A 24,884-nucleotide genomic window follows, 5' to 3' on the forward strand; every position below is an offset into this window, starting at 1 on the left:
AACAAAGGCAATCCCAGGGATCGCCAAAAGGGCCTTTAACACATACAGGTGATTTCAAATCTCTCAGCTGTCACCAGTAGTTTGTCTCGCTCACGTTAAAGTTTTAAGTCAAAAGCTATAACAATATGAGTAACGCTCATTTGAATACTGCATCATAGAAAAGCATGTTATGGCATTTGGCGTGCAACATTTATACACTACCGTCCCTTTAGTTATCGTGCTGTCAGTGTTTCATGGAAAATTTTGATCAAGTATTTAAAGGGGCAGGTCATTATCAGTTTTATTTAAAAGCAAATTGATTAACTTGATAAATATTTCAATGGAAAACAAAGGGCTTACACCATATAAGTACTCAATGTCAACAAGAACTAATGCGAAAACAAGGGATTAAGAACTGCCCCTTTTTAATGCCTTCACCATTCATTAGTACCTATTCCTTGTTCCTGTGTTTCTGGTAAGTAAATACGGATGCTAACTTTTATCAGTACTCGCTTGTGTTTTTTGTAATGTACATACATGTACACTGATGGGAAACTTTTGTGTAAGTAAGATGTGTGTGAAATGGGACATTAAATTTGTGTGCCTACCAGTAGTCCTAACATCCACGATTAATAACTTTAAAAACACACGTCTAACTTAGATATTGTGTAAAATTTTTGCATCTTTCATAGTGCCTTCCTCAGTTTCCAGTTGCATGTACCTGTGATTTTAGCATTCAGTTTTGATCTTTTCAATCAGAGGGCACAGGAAAATGCAAAATTCTTATAATATCTGCAAATTATATAGCCAGTTCTGATTGTATGCAGTCTGGGGTAACCTACTTTAGGTGTAATTTAAATTCCGTTGCTTAAATCTGTAAGGAGCCATACACGCACAATTGACAGCATAGGGAAATTAGTAAAAGAGGAGTAGTAAAACACTGCTGGTTGCACACATGGACCAGATACAATTTGCCAGGCTGATGAATTTTACAATCCCTTAGCTGACAAAAATAATTTGCAATTTTCGGTTTGTTGAGATTAGAAGCAAGGTATACTTAGTGTACTTTACAGAAGAGGTAATCATCAGGGGTTGGGGTGCAGGGTGGTGGTACTATTTTTTGGGGGCTCCACAGTTTGAAACAGAATTTCAAATTTACTTCCACTAGTGTTAGGTCATTTTCACAGAAATCGGACACTGGCGACGGGATGGAAAAAGACCAGAAATGTAAACCAACACATCTTGAAGGTTGTCCATCACACACATAGTTTATTTCAGATAGTTGTCACATGTCAGTGTCTTCACACACCAAAAATATATTGTCAGTTATTGCATTCTAAAACACAGACTTGTTACGTATAAACAGGATTAATGCTCCTAACACAATGATCTTCAAGCACTAATGGGATGTATCAATTTTTACAGCCATATTCAGAGTGTATGGTATTATTCGGCAGCACACGCATGTGTTATATGTGCAAGGGATATTTATTACTGTTTGACTTACACCAGGTCTCTTTAAAGGTATACTGTCACCTGTTCCAGTTTTTGCGTTAAATAGCTTTGCAAAACATTACAGCCTTTCAAGTCCTTTTCAGATCTGTATGACTGCTTTACATTTTTGAACATGCAAACAGGTCCAGACATCAAGAGTGTTTTGCAAACAAAATTAGGATGTAGCAAAGGTTTACGGAGAAGGCTTTCATGTTGCTTTGGTAGGATTTTGAGTTTGGTGTGTGTCTACAACACTGCAGCAGTCTTTTCCGATGAAAAATTCAGCGAAAAAGTCTTTGTACTTTTCTCAACAATTAGCAGTTTGAGAAATGCTATTTCCGCTATACTGCTTTGTACCTAAAACACAAGTATCTGTTATTTGGTAATTGATAAAGGACAGTTACAGCACACAATTTTGCATATAGAATGGTTAAATAATGTTTGGTAGCCATATCACAATTTCTCCCCTTCAGAGTGTGCAACTTTCATACGACTGTATATCTGAAATTGAATACTCAAAAATGATGCTCATTATCTTTTGATCTCTGATATTATGCTAGAAACACTGAGATTACACATAGCACCATTTGCTGATTTGGAAATGCTGCAATTTGATCTGTGAATCAACGCTGGATCTCGGACCAGGTATCAGAATTGCAGAGTCAAGGTCAGCAATACAGAAAGTAACTTTGCGTGATCTCCCAGTCCTAGATTTGCCACTTGTTCATTGCATAGAAGTATCGGTTTCAAATATAACACACTGTATGGTAACTCAGCAAGTCGAGACTGTGCATACGATGTACCGGTATGCTTCAAAGTAAAATTGACCTCTCTCCTATAGACCCCTCATTGTTTTAAAAAATTTAACTCTCTGTGTCAATCCAGATATCAAGTAAGTGTCATATGTAAATTCATCTCTCTCGAGTTTTGGCATGTTAAATTGGCTCAGGAGTCAACCAATTTCAATATTACAACCACATTGTATACATGTCGTCCTTATCTTCACAAGACAACTCTCTCTTCAAAATTTACTCAGACAGTGGGCAGTGTACTGATGACTGGTGATAAATAATATTTGGAAAACATTGTTTAGTTTAGTTTGTGCTGTACACACTTCAAACAAAATCAAATATGGAGGACTGTCACATTAATGCTGTACTGATATATTCTTCGAAATGACTCAGTTGTACAGTTGCAACAGGACTTTGTAAATATTCTTGGACAGTTGGTATTTTGTGCGTTGATAACCACTTTTGAGAAGCATCAATGCCAGATTTCATCTTCTGCTACTTCCTCAAATCATACGAGATTATACAGTCACAGTGGTAGAAATGCAATTTGTAGCATACGAAAGTATGAAGCATGGAAGACTACAATACTGGGATGACAAAAAGCATTTTATAATTCATAATTATCCTAGGGGTATATTTCTATTCATTTATTGCAAAAAACACCCTAAGACTGGCACAAGCATATCACGATTGGGCTTGCTTTTCTACACATGCACATTAGAGATAAAACACACATTTTACACAGATGGACAATGGTTGAGTTATCTGAACACTTCTTAGCTCGTTGAGGGTATAAAGCTCACTGAGACTGAGACTACAACAATTCACCATCGCAACACCCCATCACTGCTATCCCACCTCAAGGACCTACTGTCGTTGCAGTGAAATGCAGCCATAAAGATATGAAAAGATGCCCTCTATGGCAGAAGTACTGGTTTCTTTTTGTAACAGCAAACTCCGTATGGGGTATGTGTGGCTAAGCAGTACTGTAAATGCCATACCAGAATTTCCAAGACTTCAGGGCAGACTGCACTTTAACACAGTGACGCTAGATCAACAAATACACTGGGATGTCACAAAGGTGTCAACGCCACAGCTGGCAATATTCTTACCTAATATGGTGTATGAGTATTCTAAGTATCAAAGTTCAAAGTTCAAAGTAAGTATGCAAAAATACAGCACAACAAAGCAGAATAACATTCAACCATGGTCCCTCTACAACCATGATTCAGAATACCAAATATCATGTACCGGGCTATGTTCAAGGCCAAGATAACATGATGTTGGAAGGAGCTTGCAAAAACTTCATCCCTATACCGGTACTTTCTGAAAATTTATTTCACACAGTTTGGTGTGTAAATAAAACATAATCACTGCAGTGCTACACCATGAAGTCACTTGAAACTGACATTTCTGGGTTTTCAGTTTGGCAAGATGCCAAACTGTTGACACAATTTCAATGAAGGGATTTCTTTAAATCATGAGTTTTTCACAATATCTGGAAATGTTTTCATCACATTCTCGCCCTGATAAAAACCATGAAAATTTATCCTTTTCTAAAATTACGCTGAGCACAACACTCATGGTTAGTAATGGGAACTAAAAAGCCACATACACCATTAATAGTTACACCGTGTTGCGCATTAAAAATTATATTTGTGAACTTTTTTCTATGCCTTCTTCACATTAAAAATTATAATTTTGAACTTTTTCTTCACTTTTGTCAGTCATTGCCAACTTCAGAGTCCTTTGTTGAAATATACTGTTGTTACATCGGGGTTTGTTTTCTTAATGCTCTCTTGTAGTGCTGGTTCCAGTTTACTAACTGCCATTGAACTGTAGACGAATAAAAGAGTTTGGCATAAATGAATCGAACATTTGACAATTTGTGTGATTGAGAATCAGTTCGTATACATTTTTGAAGTGTATATGTCTGTGGTAGCTGATGCAATGATGCTGATGTTGACGACTTTTTTAATATTGATAACTAATCAATGAGCTGTAAAAGTGGTCGAAAACAGGAAATATTCATCACAATTGCACAGTCTATCACAAAGGTGCAGAGAGGTGGTACATATGGAAACTCATTAGCAATGATAGGTTGAAGGAGCATAAATGTTCATTTCCAACATCATACAGACATAAATTACCCAACAAATTGATGACAGTCCTCATGTCTTTTTCGTTTGTTTTGACAATGTTATATGCTTACATTGACACCAATCTGGACTTCAAATGGACCGTTATCATAAAAGGCTACTACCATAAGCACGGAGTGGAATGAGAACTGGCTTGTCTCGCGTATACAAGTAAGTATAAGTCAGTGAGTCACAGGTAGTGGTACTGACCCTGCATTGAAACAGCAAGGTTACTCTGATTGACTGTGTGTAAACACATTAAAAGCTAGTCTCACCTCTTTTGTGGGAAGATTGCACAGCACATTGGAGTTGCAAACACAAGACTGAAAAGAAAGAAAGAGGCAAGTCAGCATATTTTTGAATTCTACAATCCCTCACAGCAGCTTTCTCTTCATTAAACTACTGCAAAAGTGAAATCCATGTTGGTGTCTGGAGAGTCAAAAGTGAACACAGATGGAAAACATTTTGGAAAGACAAAAACCACTGTTCCATCGGAACAAACTCAGTAAATGGACTCTGTAACAGTTTGCTCTTCATGACAATGAGGCTGGAAAGCCAGGAAATACGTGGGGCAGAACAATCTTGAGATACTTGTTGAATTGCTGATGAAATAATAAAGAATAGGATATTGCAAATGAGCTTCTCTTCCGCTCAACTGCAATGATCTACAAAAAGATGCACTCTTACATAAATGCAACACAACGAAAGAAGTGTAAACGTTTTCAATTTTAATATCAAGACATATGCGTCAAATCTATTCTTTCTTACACATTTACTACTGCACAAACAAATCACACCTCTGAAAATCTAGCTCTTAACATTTTCTTCCAGGAAATGGCTGAACACTGAATTTTCTTGTACAGGGTCATAAAAGGTCAAAAACGCAAAACTTTTGTAATCACATGGACAAATTCCTCAGAAGACAAATATTAAACTCTTTCATCACCATAGTTTGACCAAATCCCATCGTTATCTATGGTGAGTGTGGACCTGTTCACTGGCAATTGGGGTGAACAGGTTAAAAAAGTTGCTGGACTTACCATAAACCTACAAGTCCTACTTGTATCGGGGCATTGAGATAGGGAAACCTTTTCAAGAATGATTTCTTCTCAAGGACATTCATAATAAGTGGAGGAATCACTGGCAAAGAGGCAAGAGAATAAGATTAAATGATTGAAAGTACACACAGTAAGATTAGAAGCAAAGAATCTCTTGAATTATATCTCCTATTTAGTAACACAACATATTCTTCCATTGGAGGACATAAAATGTATAGCCTGTGTGAAATCATAAAAATATAAAGACATCTTGGCTCATACATGTACATGACTCAAAGAGTGGTACACTATCCCATTATTAGCCAGAAATTTTCCTGAATACAGGTTAAAACTGAAACCATTACCATCACTACATGTACATTTTTAATATTAGAATGCAATTTCCATGGCGAGTGCAAAATAATAAAGATAATGGGTAAAATATGTTCAACTTACTCATGCCTGGCGCAGCCATGCTAACTCTAGATAGAACCACCATTGAAATAGCTTTCTTAGCTGCCTTCTGCGATTCTCCCAGTTTGTTTCCATTTTCATCGACCACAGTGATTCCCGATTCCAGTTCCCTCATCCTCATCATGGGTATATTGACACAGTTGGCAGCTGCCACAGCAGCGAAGGGAACATATCGACCAATCAGAGGAGGAGCTTTCTGGATGGGGAGAGGTATAAACAATGTTAGAAAGCAATGACAGTTACTGTACTGAAATAAATATCAGCCACCATACATATACTTTTCCAAAAGTGATTGCAGAGTTTTGAATTTTGTTAGAGAATTGAAGTGTCTCTATGAAATAACTTAAGAGTTAAATCATTTTCACATATCTTTAATGAATACAACATAAAAGTTGTTTAATACAGTACTCACAGGTACAATATTATGTATCGGAAATGGAGATTTTCCATTGTTATCACACAAATCCTACCGAATCAGAATGAGTTTGAAAAAACAAATCCAATGCCTCTGTCAAGATGAGGCACTAACAAAATGAATTTGATAACATACCGGTACGGTACATAAAACATCCTACCAAGGATGCCATCGTGTACCAGTATTTGCTTACCCCAAGATTAATTACTAAAACTACAGAAAGAAAATAGTGCTCAATCAAAGTGAGCCCATAAATTCTTCAGTTACACGTTCTCAACCGACATAAATTGCTTATGGCCACATATACTGGTTTATTACAATCAACATGGATATTATGTGGAACATCAGAAAATACTCTGGCAGGAACTGTAAACCCAGTGAAACGCATGTTTGTCAAACTGTACACCAGTACTTACAGATACTAAGCTGTTCAGTCCTAATGCTGTTACAAGAGCACCACCAGTAGCTAGGATGTATGATTTCACCAGCTGACTGAAAGATTACGATAACATTTTACAGATAATGTTATAAATTGTACATGTATTATTTATGTTGAAACAATCACAGAGGTACAAGATTTCAGAGCATTAGAAATGAAATACTTTGAGAATCTTTTTGATAACTCATACATGAATGCATCAAAAGCCATCATTACGTATGTGCTGTCCTAGGTTGAGCAGAACTGACGTATAGTATAACTCAATTTAACATATGTAAAACATATTTTTTCACCAAGACCTTGTAACCTGACAAAGTGATCAATTACCTTTGGTATTCCACTAGTAATAAGTTAAAAGGAAATGGGGGGGGGAGGGGGGGGGGGGGGGGCATAAATTGAATACCATGATGTAATCCCTTAAATCTTAATAAATTTTGATTTACACACTTTACCTCTTGACTACCATTACAATATAAAATTGCTGTACCAAAATACTGTGAATACATGTATGAATAGGATCTGAGAAAATTCTGGCACTAAAAGTGTGTACCTGTAGTAATTCATTATGGCACTGGAACTTTCCAGCATTCAAGGGAGTCAAGGGTTTCATTTTAAAATGTCCCAAAAAAAATCTTGACCAGAGAATGGGACAAGCTTTGTAAAGACAGGATCCATAACACTATGTCATCCATAAAGATTTCAAAAAGAAGCATGTCTGGTGAAACATGATTGGCAGTTAATGCAGGACACTAATTCTTGATTGGCCAAGTGGAATCCTAGGGTCTAATTAATTGACAAAAGCACATCACACACCTGACGGGTATTGGACTCTCTCCACTCCTGTTGGAGTAATTGACGATAGCATTGAAAGACTGGTTGATCCACTGCCAGAATATAACTGTTGGTGTTGTTCTGTAAACAAAACAAGCCAGGGTAAAATAACTAAATGTTGAGTGAGCTTTAACACTGGCAAAATGAGCTTATCGAAAGATCATGAGAAAAATCTTGTTGAAATTTGAAAATCAGCAGAAGTATTTTTTTGAAACAAGATGCTTCGCAGAACCCTGCTGAATGAAATAGTTCCTGATTATATTGTTTATGAGCTTTATGCGCTACCAAAATGATTGAGAAGTGGATATGTTAGAGCACACCCACCCCACCGCAAGGCACTTCTATTGAAGTATTCACATCAGATTCAGCAATTTTCACGTTTTCCTGTTTTTGTCGGCTTGATCTTTGACCCACATTAACATTGCAAGCGGTTGCCTCGACTACAAAGTTGCATATTCACAAAAAAATCATATAGGGAAAAATGTTTTACAGAATTTGATTAGAGACAATGACATGATAAGCTTTTTCTTACAGTTATTTTGTTTTTGATATACAGCAAAAGTTGGGGATTTCAAAATGATCTCAATCCCTTCTATGGTGATCTTTAATTATTTAATTGTCCGAAAAATACAAAACAGGGTGTTAGATGTTCGTTGTCTGCTCGCTAAGTGATTCTTTTTGGAGTGCGGCGACAAAACGTTATGGGACGCCACACTGTTTGATTGACAATCTTGTGAGACGAAAGTTGCAATTTGTGACTTGTTTTGATGAACTCCCCCCCCCCCCCCCGCCCCCCCCCCCCCCCCCCCACGTGGTATAAAATTGATGACAATATTAAAGGGCCAATCATGGCGCAGTTTTAGAGAAGACAATCAACCCGAGGGATATGGGAGGGCTTTACTTTTAAAATATCATCCAATAATAGTTTGGATTTATTTTATAGACATCCTGAAGGAAAGTCATTCATTGATGCCAAGTCGCAACTTTGAACAAAGCGAGAGCCGGGGATGTTTGAGTACGATCACCCGGCCTCCAGCCTAGCCTCACACTCTCAGCCGTCGATCGACTTTTAGCAGGCAACACGGCGCTGCGAGCACCTCTGACGACTATGGGCCAGTGGTCTATGCTGACTTCCTTCACCTCCAGTGGGGACAAACAAACATGGCCATGGTACAATGTAATGCTTTATGATACAGCACAGTGTGTGAACAAAATCAGGAAGCAAGTTTGATAGATTGTATTGTTACGGCAGAGAAAACGAACAAAAGGGTGAACTCAGCAGTTTACGTTTAAACAAAATTATTACGAAAACAAAACTAATTGCTAAGTCAGGGACAGAGTACAAGCTTTAAAAGTGTACAGACTACTTATCTCAGCTGGGACGGCAAAGCTCCAGTCTCAGAGTTGTAACAGTCAGTCGGATGAATGAACAGTCCTTTGGCTTGCAGGCTTGAAGCTGCACAAAGTCCACAGTATAAATCCAGCGTTGACAGTGAAGGTCTTGAAAAGTCTTGAGAATGACTACTGCTGGAGTTTAGTAACACACAAGAGACACGATCCCAAAAGTCTGACTGGAAGCTGTGCACGTCCCTTTTATAAAGCATATAAGAACAATCTAGAACTTTTATTGACATGCTAATTACTGTTCTAAAATTATCTCCCTTACACAACTAATCAACTTTCCAGAACATTCCAAACATGACTAATTGAATTCAAGGTTGTGAGGTCATCAGGGCAGTGACCTTGAGAATGTTCTAGACTAATTGAACTCAGGTCATGATGAGTGTGGGGGAAATGACCTACATAACACACCCCCTCTTCAAAAAAAGAAATTTTTCAAAGAAAAATCTTTCTTTTACAAATGTAATCTTGAAAAGGATTTAAGTACTCAAATTTTGTTTTACTCTAAAGTAAAATTTCTTGAAAGTGAACAACAATAAACTCTAAATACGAGAGAGACAGTCTGCAATTAAATTGTCTCTGCCTTTGATATGTCTAATGTCAAGATTAAACTCCTGTAACATTAAACTCCATCTTAGCAATCTCTGATTTTTGCCTTTAAATTTCTGCAGAAAACAAGAGGGTTGTGATCAATATAAACCACTATTGGCTGATTTGAAGAAGTAACATAAACTTCAAAATGCTGTAAAGCTAATATCAAAGATAAACACTCTTTTTCAATTGTAGAGTAGTTTCTCTGGGATTTGTTAAATTTGCGTGAAAAATAGCAAACAGGATGATCTATACCATGACTATCCTCTTGCAATAAAACAGCACCAGCAGCCGTATCACTAGCATCTACAGCTAATTTGAATGGCAAAGTGAAATCTGGTGCAGACAACACTGGGGCACTTTGCAGTATGGCTTTAAGTGTATCAAATGCCTGTTGCATTGCTCTGACCAAACAAACTTTACTTTCTTTTTAAGTAAGTTAGTCAAAGGCTCAGTAATTGTGGAGAAATTTGGACAGAATTTTCTGTAGTAACCAGCCATACCGAGAAAGCGCATCAGTTGTCGTTTGCAGTTTGGTATGGGAAAACTTGAAATGGCACTGATTTTGGCATCAACAGGTTTTACCTCACCCTGTCCTACAGTATGTCCGAGGTAAGTCACCCTCGCCCAACCAAACTCAGATTTGGCAAGGTTGACAGTCAACATTGCTTTACTCAGTCTCTCAAAGAACTTCCGCATGAGCTTGATGTGTTCCTCCCAGGTGTCACTATACAGGACGACGTCGTCAACGTAAGCTGCACACCGTCTAGCCCGGATATGACGTCGTTGATCATCCGTTGGAACGTTGCCGGAGAGTTCTTCATTCCGAATGGCATCACCTTGTACTGGAACAATCCGTCTGGTGTAACAAAGGCGGATATTTCACGAGCACGATCCGTCAGAGGGACTTGCCAAAATCCCTTCAGTAGGTCAAATTTCGTCACATACTTGGCTTTTCCCACTCGGTCGATGCAGTCATCAATCCTCGGGATTGGGAAAGTGTCTGTCTTTGTTAAAGTGTTGACCTTCCTAAAGTCCGTGCACATACGATAACTGTGATCTGATTTGGGAACAAGTATACACGGCGAACTCCAGTTACTTTTACTGGGTTCAATAAAGTCATTGTCCAGCAGGTATTTGACTTCTTCCTGGAGATATTTTGCTTTTGTTGGATTCAGTCTGTATGGATGTTGTTTTACAGGCTTACTGTCCCCAACATCAACGTCGTGATAGATGACGTTTGTCCTCGTTGGAACATCTTGAAACAGGTGTTTATATTCGTGGAGCAGTTCTTTCACCTGTTGTTGTTGTTCTGGCTGGAGGTGTGCCAACTTTGTAGACTCCAGCTTCTCCAGGATTTCTGAGTTCTGAAGCTTGACCGAGCCCAGCTTTGAGTTTAGAGTATTTTCACTCAAGTCAGTTTCAGTATCACTATCTTCATAATGGTTTGAACTGACTGCACTGACAGGCTGAGTTATAGTAGGATTATCCCTATCACAAATATGGCTTAAGCATATTTATGTGACATAGCTGTTTTTGTTTTCGCCTGTCAGGTGTTATTATGATGTAATTTAAATCACTCAATTTCTTATCAATTAGGTATGGCCCAAAGTAACGAGCATGGAGTGGTTTGCCAGGAATTGGAAGTAGAACAAGAACTTTTTGACCTGGTTCAAACTTCCGTTTTGAGGTGTTTTTATCGTATTTGGTTTTCATTGACTGCTGAGATGACTCAAGATTTTCTCTGGCTAATTCACATGCTTTAGAGAGTTTTGTACGAAAATCTGACACATATTGCAAATATTCAGACAATCATCATCGTCTGATAGGAATTTCTCTTTAACGAGCTTAAGTGGGCCACGGACTGTATGTCCAAATACAAGCTCAAATGGGCTAAAACCAAGAGACTCTTGAATTGACTCTCTAACAGCAAAGAGCAGAAAATGAATTCCTTCATCCCACTGCTTCTCTGTGTCAAAACAGTAGGTCCTAATCATGTTTTTCAAAGTTTGATGAAATCGCTCAAGAGCACCCTGACTTTCTGGATGATAGGCGGATGACCTATACTGTTTAATGCCTAGCTGATCCATTACTTGTTGAAAAATACCAGACATAAAGTTGGAGCCTTGATCGGACTGGACACATTTAGGGAGGCCAAATAAAGTGAAAAATTTGACTAAAGCTCTCACTATAGTCTTTGTCTTTATGTTTCTCAGTGGTATGGCTTCTGGGAACCGGTTGATGTACACATAATTGTCACATGTACTCATTTCCTGATCTTGTTTTTGGTAGGGGCCCAAACACAGTCTATTAGTATCCTACTAAATGGTTCTTGAAATGCAGGAATTGGCTGTAAAGGGGCCTTTGGAATGGTCTGATTCGGCTTTCCTACCATTTGACATGTGTGACAAGTTTTACAGAAATGTGCTACATCCTGCCTGAGATTAGGCCAATAAAAGTGACTGAGAATTTTATGATAAGTTTTCCTGACTCCTAAGTGACCAGCCCAGGCGTTTCATGGGCCAGGCGCAATATTTCAGCACGATAGGGCTTTGGAACACAATTTGATGTTTTATAGCCCAATCGTCATCAACCAAAACATCTGGAGGTCTCCATTACGCATGAGAATACCAGATTTGTATAATAGGAAACAGAGCTATCTGAAGTTTTACCTTCATCATCTACCCTGTCAAACAAAGACAAAATATCTGAGTCTTTGTGTTGTTCTGCAATGAGATTTGATCTAGAAAATGTCTGACTTTGGTCAGCAGAAGTTTTACTGGAAGTTTCAAATCCACGAGGGATAACGGAATGATCCGTGTCAAACACCTGACTGAGAAAGGTGTCATTTAAGTCAACATCTGTGACATTATTTTTGAGAGTATTTTGATTCTCGGAAGTTTTCTTTGACATGGCTCGAGTAATGGCACATGAAGGAATAAATCGGGTATCTCTTGTTCAATTGGCTCTGGATCCTGATCTAAACTAGGATTATCAGTCACAAGTGGATTAGTAATGACCTTGTCCCCAGCAAGGTCGTTTCCAAGAAGAAGGTGAATCCCTTCAAAAGGCAAAAAAGGCCTAATACCTAAAGTCACAGGTCCAGAAACAAAGTCCGAAGACAAATAGACATTATGGAGAGGAACAGGAATGTAGTCATTACAATCTACCCCCTTAATAAGAACTTTAGAACCTGAAAATGACTTTTCAGAAAACGGCAGGGTATCTGCCAACAAAGAGACTGGGAAGCCCCGGTATCTCTTAAAATTTTGACAGGGGTAGCGGAAGAGAAATCACTAGAAAGTGATATAAAACCATCATGAATAAATGGTTCGAAAATACCCATAATGCTATCTTGAGAAGAATTGACCTTGACCTCATTAATTGGGGATAAGAGGGGTTTAACCTCAGAAAATGTGTTCACACATTATTAGACTCTAATTGAGTTGATGAAGAAATAAAGCCGGTGGGCTTAGATCCACTTTGACACTTTGACCTTCACGTTTTCTTTTCAATTTGAAACAACTCTGACATTAAATGGCCGTCTTTCTTACAATAATTACAAGAAAGTGTACCGAACTGTTTGTCAGAAGGAGATTGAGACTTGGGATCTGATGATGTGGGAGTGTTACTTGAACTCTGTGAACTGTTGTCATTTGATTTTCTACTCTCCTTTGAAAAATTCTTGGATGAAAAGGAGGAGTTAAATTTACCTGCATTGTTTCTGTATGAAAAGGACTGGGATGGTTTGCTGAGAAATGAAGATTTGTGGGTCAATGAATAATCATCGGCCAAACGTGCAGCAACCTCAATGTATCTGCCTTTTGTTCATTGATAAATGTCTTGATGTCACTCCGAATGCACCTTTTAAATTCTCAATCAAAACAAGCTGTCGTAATTTGTCATAATTCTGACTGACCTTTTCAGAAGAACACCAACGATCAAACAGTTGTTCTTTTGTTCGAGCAAATTCAACATAAGTTTGATCTTTCACCTTCTCACAATCCCTAAATTTCTGACGGTAAGCTTCAGGCACCAATTCATAGCCCTTGAGAATTAATTCCTTCACAGAATCATAATTTGAAGCCTGCTCTACTGACAACTGAATGTAAATTTCTCTGGCTTTACCCACCAAAGCACTCTGCAAAAGCATAGACCAGGACTCCTTAGGCCAATTCAGACTCTGAGCAATTTTCTCAAAATGAAGGAAATATTTATCAACATCCTTTTCTTGGAAAGGGGGAACTAACCTGAAATGCTTAGTGATGTCAAACTTGTCTGAAGGGAAGAATTTTCCTGACTGTCCAAGCTCTAAACGTTTTATTTCTAACTGCAGTCGGTGTTCTGCTAATTCTCTTTCCTTTTCTTTTTCCTCTCTTTCTTTCTCCCTTTGTCTTTCTTCCATTTGCAATTCTTTTTCTTTCATTTCCAATTCCCTCTCTTTCTGTCTTTCTTCCATTCTAACTGCATTTGTATTTTTTCTTTTTCTAATGCCTGTCTCTCCTTTTCCATTTGTAATTCTTTTTCTTTCATTTGTAATTCTTTTTCTTTTTCTAATGCCAATTTTTTTAGCTCGAAATCTGCCTGTATTTCTAATTCATTTTTTGAGTTCGAAGGAAGACTCAGGCTCATAATCTTTTAAGGCAGACTCCTCAAAATGGCCAGAATTAACTAAATGTTTTGCAATCTTGAACTGTATTTCTCGCTTGCGCATAGATCTTTTGACATCTACTTTAAGGAAATTGGCCAGTGCTATGAGGTTGTCTTTTCTGAGGGAATTAAATGTGTCCTGATCAAGGTCATCCATAAATTCGTCTGGCTTGAATTCCGCCATGATTGAATTTCGCTGAGTTCACAGTATACAGTAGTTTTGAAAAGGTAGGCAAAATGTTGTCAAACGGCTCAAAATATTCGTCTCCCGGACGAGCCCCCAATTTGTTACGTGCAGAGAAAAACGAACAAAAGGGTGAACTCAGCAGTTTACGTTTAAACAAAATTTATTACGAAAACAAACTAATTGCTAAGTCAGGGACAGAGTACAAGCTTTAAAAGTGTACAGACTACTTATCTCAGCTGGGACGGCAAAGCTCCAGTCTCAGAGTTGTAACAGTCAGTCGGATGAATGAACAGTCCTTTGGCTTGCAGGCTTGAAGCTGCACAAAGTCCACAGTATAAATCCAGCGTTGACAGTGAAGGTCTTGAAAAGTCTTGAGAATGACTACTGCTGGAGTTTAGTAACACACAAGAGACACGATCCAAAAGTCTGACTGGAAGCTGTGCACGTCCCTTTTTATAAAGGCATATAAGAACAATCTAGAACTTTTATTGACATGCTAATTACTGTTCTAAAATTATCTCCCTTACACAACTAATCAACTTTCCAGAACATTCCAAACATGACTAATTGAATTCAAGGTTGTGAGGTCATCAGGGCAGTGACCTTGAGAATGTTCTAGACTAATTGAACTCAGGTCATGATGAGTGTGGGGGGAAATGACCTACATAACAGTATATCAAAAACTACAAAAAACGATATCGGCCGACCATTCTCACGACTCATTTCATTGACAAAAAAAGTTGTCCATCAAATGGTATCGGGACCACCGGTACGCATGGGTGCAGCGTTGCTTCAAGTTGTTGATCAAAGTTTGAGGCCGAACCTCGGGACCGGACTGACTGGTGTAAAGCAGTACTGAGGTTCGGCCTTCGGCCTCAAACTTTCGATCGACTATCCAAGCAACCGTGACGCTCTACGCACCACCTAGGCTAGGTACCTGCACCTATGATCGATATCAGTTCACTTACACGGAACACGATAATGTTCACGCGTACTGTACATGACCAGTCAGCAAGAGTTAGAAAATATTTGTGAAAAATGCAAAGATATAATCGTCATTGCATAATAATACATTTTGTGTCAGAATTTTAAAACTTCAGTAGTCGTATGAAAGCCGACACGCGACGGCAGAACTGCGTATGTATCCCGCCCACCGCGGCCGTAGCTCCGCTGCCCCGCTGAACACCTGACCTCAGCAGGTCACCGGGTCAGTAAACTTGTGATGTTTGGCGCGCAGAATACGAAAACTTCCACGCTTGTCCGTCTGCAAATTTTATACATTTCCGCGCGTAAACTCTGTTGAGAGTTCGATGACTCCTATGGTAATACCACGCCAGGGGGGCGCACACCGATACACTCGTAACATGTCGAGTTTTATACTTTCCGTCGTTAGGCGCAGGTAATTCTTCATTCAAACTGCGAAATATTGATAAACATACAATTTGAAATATACCTTAGAGGTTAAATCAATCAAGATGTGCCAATTCTAAGCCATTTATTTGTTTTCCTTCTGCACCATAAAAGCACAGAACTGCATAGGGTAAGCCACGGGGGTCACGTATAATGGCGTTCGAAAATGGTGTCAGGCAGTAAATGGAAGAGCGTCACTCACGCTCGACCGACCGAGTAAAAAATACAGAAAAAGAGCAATTTCTGCCGAAAATCGAAGAAATTAGCGCATGAAAATATTCTAAATTTAATGACATACAAATTAGGGTTTACCGACTTCAATTTTCTTTCTCAAAATCGCTTTAATTAACCATTTACCACCAGAACCTCCAACGGGGGTGCCGACGACTGATCGGAATAAATAAACTTTCAACTCTCTCGCGAGACTGAAACGGGAGTTTAAAGAATCGCATTTTTAGTCAAATTTCGGGATTTTATGACACAATTTGTATACCATCATATTCCTGAAATCGTAGAGAACCTGGAGCCCAAAATCACGCCGTTCTTCGACCTATAGCGCGAGAACGGGGCAAAATAAGAAACAAGATTACAATTGTGCACGGGAAAAGATTTTACTATGTAGTAGTAATCATGACTCCAAAAAGAACTGACTTCAGCTGACAAAAATCAGTTGATTTATAGAAACAATGGAAGTACATGTACATACTTGTACCAGGTCATCATGCAACCAGTGATGGTCATATTCATCGGAACCTGAGCTGACATTCTTCCTATCAGTACTGTCTTTTCATTGGTGTCTGGATGGAACGCTGAGTCGTATCGATACTTGGCCTTCCACAGCTCATCTTCAGTCACACTTGACGGTAACTTCCCATCCCTGGTTACAAACACACAGAGAATACATGAAGCATTCAGTTTAACCAATTTACCATCACCAAGTTGAGTTTTAGAAAGGCTTACCGGTATATGAAAAACAGAAGAACTCTACAACGGTGCAAATGGCTGGATGTCTTTTTTATTTCACTTCAAAACGGTAAAAACTGGGGAAGAAAACCTGCAAAACTTTGGAGTATAAAGGTTCCAGTTGGAATTTACTTTATCAACTTTCTACTTTGATTTATTACCTAACTCAGGAGGATATGATACTGCATTTGTGAGTTGCCAAATCCACTGAGGGTCTCAGGAATGCCTTTCCCTGCCTACACAAAATATTCTGACCTAAAAGTGTCCATCGTCCATTCATTTTACGTCACATTATTAGGTCAAACTGACTTGAAAGCCTGTTCTAGTGTGTATAATCTTCGTACAATTACACCTATAATGTATGGGTCAGTGTGCACCTGATATACTCAAAAACAAGTTCCAACATCGTATGAAATATCTTTGCAAAGTGTTTGTCAAGATATGACAGAACATGTAAAGAAACATTTGAACTTACTTGTAAAGTGTCACAATTTTCTTGGCTTCTTCAAGCTGACTGTTGCTAAGCAACACGTTGAGGGGATTGGTGACGGTGAAGAAGTGTTTGGCCCTTCCAACGTAGGTGCTTTGGTCCCACCGAGGTTCATTGATATTCACTTTGATTTGGGAAGGTACAAAGTCATCCGCTGGCTGCTGCTGTTCTGCTACAGACATGGTGTATCTGCATAGATATGAATAGGGAATTAAATATTGACACTCATATGATGTAATAATTTATGGCATCAAACCTGATACAATGATCATATCAATTAAAAGTAAAACATGGCAAAGTCTGTGAGACATTATTTCCAATATTATGTTGGATCATGATCCTGAACCACCAGTAATATTAAAATGGAGGTACACGTACCAGATGTCTGGCATTGGTAAGTGTACCCTGCTAGCTAGCATGCTCAGTATCCCCGTCAAGATTGTCCCAGAATTGACAAATTTGTGAGTGATATACATGCACAATCATGTAGTTTAACGAATCACTTGGTTAGGTACATGCTGTCACTCATCCCTTGTCAGCACTATGCAACTGCTGTTGATAATAACTGTAGCAACACTTATGCCATGGGTGAGAATGCAGAGACAACATGAACATGTACTGTACATTTACACCTAGTTGTATATGTATGTGCTTACATTTTGTATCAGTTTATTAATGCCCATCAAGATGGCAGTACATTACTGTGAAGACCAATTATTTTCTCTGACATCAGGACCAAAGTTAAAGGAAATCAATGGACAGTACCCGAGCTAAATAAACCTATCCCAAAACAATTCTGTCTATTAGAAGCTGTGTAGAAGTGACGATACAGCAATATTAACCCGAGAAATATTCCCATTACAACTTCGCAATAATTTTGTTGGAAAATTTTGTGACTGATAATAATATGATTCACTGGAGGAAAGTTTGTTTTTTTAAATTGTATTTGAAATTAATCTTTTCTATACTACCTGCATCCCCTGCAACTTCAAGTCTGAAATTTCTCCAATGTCAAAATTCTAAAGTAAAATATTATACCTTATGTCAGCACAGTAACCTTCAAACCATCCCCACAAGTTCTTTTTTAATTAAAGTGTGTATCATACATAATTATTAAATCTGCTGCATGGTTTTGACCAGCTCAAGCACAACAAAGCATGTCAGAAAATGCTATTTTAATTTAAACATCCATGAGATTTGTATGAATTGAAAGTGCATGCCTCTTTGGCATCATGAAACAGATATTTTCTTGATCATTTCTTTTTAATTACACAAAGACATGTACAGAAAATAGGACAAGGTGCAGTGTTGAATCTAGGATCTTAGGATTGGGGGACATTTGGGCCCACTGCCTTAAATTTTGGGGGACAATTTTTTGGCAGCAAATTTGCATATTAATCTGCATATTAAATTAGCATTTATTTAAAATAAGTCTATGAAGTCTTTGTACATCTATTCAAGAATATAATTGTTTTGAATAAAGTATCACAAATTCACTCACATTCATAGAAAAGATGCAGCACATTCTGTTAGTCTCAAGAGATAATTCTTTCAGTATTATGCAAAAATACAATTGACAATTTCCCCACAGTGAGAAAAGTAAGTTCATTTGTCATTTCACAGCTCTCATTGATAGAGCAGGACTTTTTTAATGACTAAGTAGTCTCGATCTCTGCAGCAGTAAGTTCCCATAGACATAAAAGGGTAACCTAGGGAGTCTAGAGTGATGACGCTTTGTCCTAAGCAAGTTTGGAAAATGGCCGACACCATGCATGTGCTGCAGGCAAAACAAACACAGCACAGCGTCCCGACTCTGACAATGCAAGCCGTGCAAGTATTAGTAAATGCATTCTTACTGAAGAACTTGACATATGACCCGTCTGGTATAAGATCTGAATAGATATTCACTGTTGTTCTCGCTAGATCGAATTTCTTGGCAAGCCATGCGTGACCGTGGCATAACGACTTTGACAAACAACATGCACCATCAAGCTACGTCTAGTATCTCGATCCATGTGGACACATGAAATGTTTCAGAAAATTTTGGAATTTAGTTTGATTTCCGCTTGATCAAGAACATGTTTTTCCTTTTTGAATGGAATAGGTGTGTTGGCTACATTTTTCAAAAACCTTTCTGTGTGAGAGTTAGTTTGAAATTACTCCCGTACGTGAATTTTTTTTCTCGTCACGGCTGTCAGTCAGTACATTCACAAACAAGTTTTATTGACAATGTAACAAACGCGAATGTCATTTCAAAACGGACGTGTGCTGCTAAAGTATTTATAAATGAAATCATTGGTAACATTCTAGCAAAATATAGCAAATCATCACGCAAAGTGGTTACGTTTAACAATGAAAGAAACACACGTTGACCTATTTACAGACCCCCCCCCCCCCCCCTCCCCTCTTTGTGAGTGCGCCCAAAGTGACGCACTGGGTAGATTTCAGAGCGGGATTTTTTGCTGAAACGCGTCAATCCCGCGATGGCCGCTCTAGATTCAACACTGATTAGGTGGTAGGAACAGGTAAATGTTTACATAAAAACCGAAACCTTCACTCTGGATTTATTTCAAATTTGAGAAAATAATCAGGCCAAACATTATAAGACTACTGTGGTGAAGGACATGCCCTGGTACAGCTATACAAGAACTCATATGGAATTTTAATGATGTACAGAAACCAGAAAGCCAAAATATCGATTCTGAATTCGATCACAAGGGGAAGGATGTCACCATTATTTTATTCAATAAACTCCACAGAAACCAGTGTAATTCCTCTACTGATGTCCTATTTTCATGTCATTACCACTTGTCCATCTTTGAACACCGTAACTGCTTTCTGATATTTATTTCTAGAGCAACCGTTTTATTATGACTAACATGAAAGTATCACATTTGAAAAATATTAACACCTGACCTTTGTCAAATCACCGAACAAACTGAATTCTAGATGCAGTCAGCTACATGCACTGAATTCAAGATGCAAATTAAGCTGCCTGCTTTGTTCATATACATGTACTATAGAAGGGTTGTATAAGGCAAAGCTATTGGTATGATTCTTATCTTTTTCAGATATCTGTTCTTTTCAGAATATATTTAAGAGCAAATAGTAATCCTGAGTTACATGATATTAACGTCATTACATATACATGTAAATGACAGCTTAATTAATATTGTATAAATTTTGAATATATTCAGATCTCTAAAAGATCACATTTGACACCTTCAGAAATACTTCCTAAATGGTCCATTACGCTGCTCACATTAATTAAGAAACACATAAATACAGCACTAATATTTCCTTTTAGGCTAAACTTCCCATGATGCTTACAAGAACATCAAAATATCTGGTATTTGATCCACACTGACAAAAGTATGGTAATAATTAAGTTATGGTTTCTCGAGGGTCTATGGTTCAACTCAAATTTTCAAAATCAGCTTACAGTAGTTTTGTAAAGCTGTGCTGTAGTAATACAGATACATACAACATACTTTTGAGAGGTTGGAGTAACTGAGTAGATAAATGTTCAAATGCATAGTGGGTTTGAGATTAGGGTAATTCCCTAGCACAAAAGTGTCAATCTGGAAAAACCTACAAATAGATGGGAAACTATAATGTGTGCTATCTTCACAACAAACTGATGCAGTATTTTTCATTTCAGACTCACATGAAATGCATGATTTCTTTTATAAATAATATAAAACATTATTGTTTGTGTTATTTGATAATTAGTATGCCAACATGTGCAAGAAACCCAGTAAGTCTTCTATCCCATACATGAGCAGAGTGGATATGAATTTGCATTTTTTTCCACCTTGTATGAATACCAGACTGTGACAGTTGTTTGGATGATGCAATCACATGTATTATTGGATTCAGTGATGTTACTAACATTACACTGCAAAATGTAGAGCAATTATCACATGCAAAGGGTTTCCCATTAGTTGCATGTGTACTACAGCAATTTGCAAGTTTTGTTTTCCATACATATAATTTTCTGATATTGTCATTTTCTGAATTTTGTGATAATGACATCGATATTAAACTAGTACAGGAACCACAAAGAATAGTTATTTTATCAGTCCCATCAACCACTGAAGGTTTGTACCCTTTCAGTTACAGATTTACTTGTAGTGTTTTTATTTCAGGCATATTAAAATTTTTCTTGGTTCCTTCAAAACTCAGAAAATGGCCAAAAAAATCTGCATGATTTGTGCACTGTACTACTCTCTCGGTTGAAGAAAGCAGTGATATTAATTATTACCACAATTTTAATCAAGTCAGCCCTCTGTAGGTTACTCATTTATTGCACAAAAACGCTAAATGCCTCTAATCACATTGTACACATCAAAAATATATCATCTTCCACAAAACAGCAAAATCTAATGAATGACCAACAACAAATACTAGCTCAATCAATATGCCATATTTTAAAGACTTATCTCAGAGCTCTATCGTGTGATGAGATACAATGAGACATGGGTTGCTCTAGAAATGAGGTCAGATGACCTGAGTCACATGACTTCCTTTCATATTTTTTCTCCTTCCTTTCTCCTTGAGCGTTATAATTCATCTTATGATAACTTGTTTTCTTTAATCAGTTTTTAGAATATTAAGAAAATGAATTTACAGTTTTCCTCATTTATTTTCTTTTTAAACTGCACCAGTATAGGTCTGGGACATGTCTTTTGGTTACAGAATAAAGATAACAAATGACATTAAATGAAAAGATGGATGTACTAGGTTTCTATAATTTCTTAAATTTGTATTGATTATTTCATATTCATCAATATCTAGTACAAGCCCATTCACACACTGTATTATACTTTCTATTCTTCAAGTTGGCAACTACAGTACCTGGCATGTGTAAAGTGCAGAAAATAAAAGATCTACAATAATTGATACCGGATCTATAATAAAACTTACATAAACATCAATTCTTGTCACAAGTAAATGTGATAAAGGCAGCAGAACACTGCATTGTCCAGTCTTTACAGGCGTGAAAATTCTGTTTCATATTAATATTAATGAATTAACAGCAAAGCATACATAACTTATATATACACGTACATACGTTATATATACACATGAATGTTCTGACTTTCAGAGTGTCAGTTTATGTAACAAACTATTGACTTTGTACTAGTGTACTACACATGAACATTCGTATGTTTGCTTGAGAGATATCATAACTTTTGGAACATATACAGTGCCAACTGATATCAAAATATGCCGTGTAATTGATAAAATATGCTCACCAAAGTTGGCATAAACAGTGGGAAAAAATTTGAGCACAAAACTTCTGAAGACAATCAATCAGGAAATATGTCAGTGTTGGAAATCATACAGCCTATGTACCGGTACATACAGGCTGCTGGCTAATTGTTAACAAGTATGATGAGAACACTTTGTGTTCATTTTTCTTATTCAGATAGGTAGGTGTCACAAGCATACACACATGCTGTGTTTGGTGTCCACTCGAGAGGATGGGGACAAGATAGGGAACAACCACTGACCACTGAAATAAATGGATTTCATAGTTTTTTCTGCAGAAATTGGGAGAAAGTTGAACTGTTGGCATACACTTGTACATTTTGTCACAAGATCTCTGATACTGCCAGAGGTATACACAGAGCTACAGCTAATCCACTTGGAAAAGGTTTCTTAACAGTTATTGTATGAACTACTATGTCAATATATTTTTGCAATCTGTGTGTTGTGTTTGCACAAGTTTAAGAATTAACTGTTGCATTAGAGTTTGTACTAACTGAATTTATCTGCAAAGATGTTATCTTGATATCAGATTTCTCAATGGATTGAATGGAACCTTTGACCCATGATGGGTCACTATACAAACTTTATCAAAAAGGTTAATACGATTACAAGAAAATGTATGGTAACTGACTTGGCTGGCATGCACTCAGGGCTCACCTAAATCTATCTTAGGGTCTGAGAGTATGAATGGCTGGCTTTCAACAAACATGCATGAATTTATACCAAATTGTCTCATATGTTAACACCATGGCTGACTACTTTAGGATTTCATTTCTCTTGCATAGGAAATAAACTAGAAAGTAACTTGTCGTCGAACTCTTTCTGGACACAAAATTCACCACTATACGAAGCTTTGATGTTAAAACACATACATTGTTCTTTAAGTGAATATACATGTACAGTACGTTGACAGAACAAGTCCCCTAACCAAATACATTGTATATCAATCTAGATAGGTCATGATTTTATCAGCTCATTTAATAGGGAACAGTATTCTTGTACCACTTTATTTGCAAAGTTCAGGTAGTACAATATGTGTATACATACATAATCACATGTCGGTATATGAACAGGGCCTGACCTTTTCCTTACATTTGCTTTAAGTCTAATTTTCAGGCTGCCGTGTTATATTAATTAATGGTGTATATTTAAGACCTTGTATAATTAAAAAAAACCAAATAATTAAACAAGCAAATGAGATCATACGTATATGTGATTTGTCACGTCTTATATCTATGTTTGTTTCAAAACTGATAAACCCTCTAAGCTACTGGACTGTCTTATTAATTTTGTTTCATATTTTTCATGTGCATATTAAAGCTATCAAAATGTAACTTTCTTTACAATGCACTTAGCAGTTCGAGAAAGATCTGGTGACAAAAATTGTAAATTCAATATCATTGAAAAATACGACATTTACCTTTTAATTAAAATTCAGCAATTAAATGCCAAGTATGCAGAAAGCATACATTTCAATCCGAGATTAAATGCACAGCCCCCCCCCCCCCCACTGTCTATGCTTTAGCACAGTACTTTCGATGAGGAGGGACATTTGTGTTCTTAAGAAATACTATCTTTTTTTTTAATGAACCAAGGGTACTTGGTTCTTCTTGAACTGAGTTTTCTGGAGCGCTACAAGAAACAACAAAATTTTGTGTTGTTTCCATGTACTGTGTCATTATCTCTTCCCTGCAGTTTCAGTTTGGAGATTGTAATACTATTGCCATGGAGGTAGTAGCATACAGAATGGTGGCTTATCTAGGTCATACTTTTGATAATGGGGCCGGATTCTATCTGCCAAAGACTTCAATAACAGATTAGATTCAAACCCCATCCCGGACAAGAATAGCAACCGGCGCCAATCAGACAAGAAAGTGCATTAATTATAAAGAATTATGTTGCTAATGGAAAACAGAAGCAGGCACTGTCTTGGTTCGACTGACGTGGCAATGAAAGTGGAAACCATTTGAAAGTGCGACGCTGTGAGCATGACTGATATACTTTACCTTGTAAATACAAGGTCATAACGGGTAACACCGGTTCAGTCTGGTTTACGGTTGCGTTTGGTCTGCTGAAATCTTGTGCATACTGACAGAAAAACCATTAGTGTTGTACCCACAATGTTGACGATCATATATCAAACTTACCTGCACGATAGGTTCTCGACGAAAATCTGTAAGGTCGATGACTATCGACTGTGGTGTGCCTGCATTCAGCACACAAAGTTGAAACTCATAAACAACTACGAACAAGCAAACTTGGGAGCCGCGCACAGTTTCGAATTCACATTCGGATTTCGTATTGTACCAAAGCGGCATTG

General features: G+C 37.6%; 1 protein-coding gene across 1 annotated transcript; it reads right to left on the reverse strand.

The window, feature by feature from the left end:
* Positions 1 to 1,221: 1,221 nt before the first annotated feature.
* Positions 1,222 to 24,883, reverse strand: LOC139120428 (sideroflexin-1-like). The gene is made up of 9 exons (XM_070684829.1): positions 24,712 to 24,883; positions 17,276 to 17,479; positions 16,544 to 16,714; positions 7,581 to 7,679; positions 6,745 to 6,820; positions 5,896 to 6,109; positions 5,443 to 5,542; positions 4,678 to 4,725; positions 1,222 to 4,100 (listed from the first exon to the last, which is right to left on the reverse strand). Exons 2-9 carry the CDS (start codon positions 17,470 to 17,472, stop codon positions 4,004 to 4,006), a joined length of 1,002 nt encoding a protein of 333 aa, XP_070540930.1. The 5' UTR covers positions 17,473 to 17,479; positions 24,712 to 24,883; the 3' UTR covers positions 1,222 to 4,003.
* Position 24,884: the final 1 nt, after the last annotated feature.

The sequence above is a fragment of the Ptychodera flava genome, chromosome 20 (genome assembly GCF_041260155.1).
Source record: "Ptychodera flava strain L36383 chromosome 20, AS_Pfla_20210202, whole genome shotgun sequence".
In the NCBI taxonomy this organism is placed as follows: Eukaryota; Metazoa; Hemichordata; class Enteropneusta; family Ptychoderidae; genus Ptychodera; species Ptychodera flava.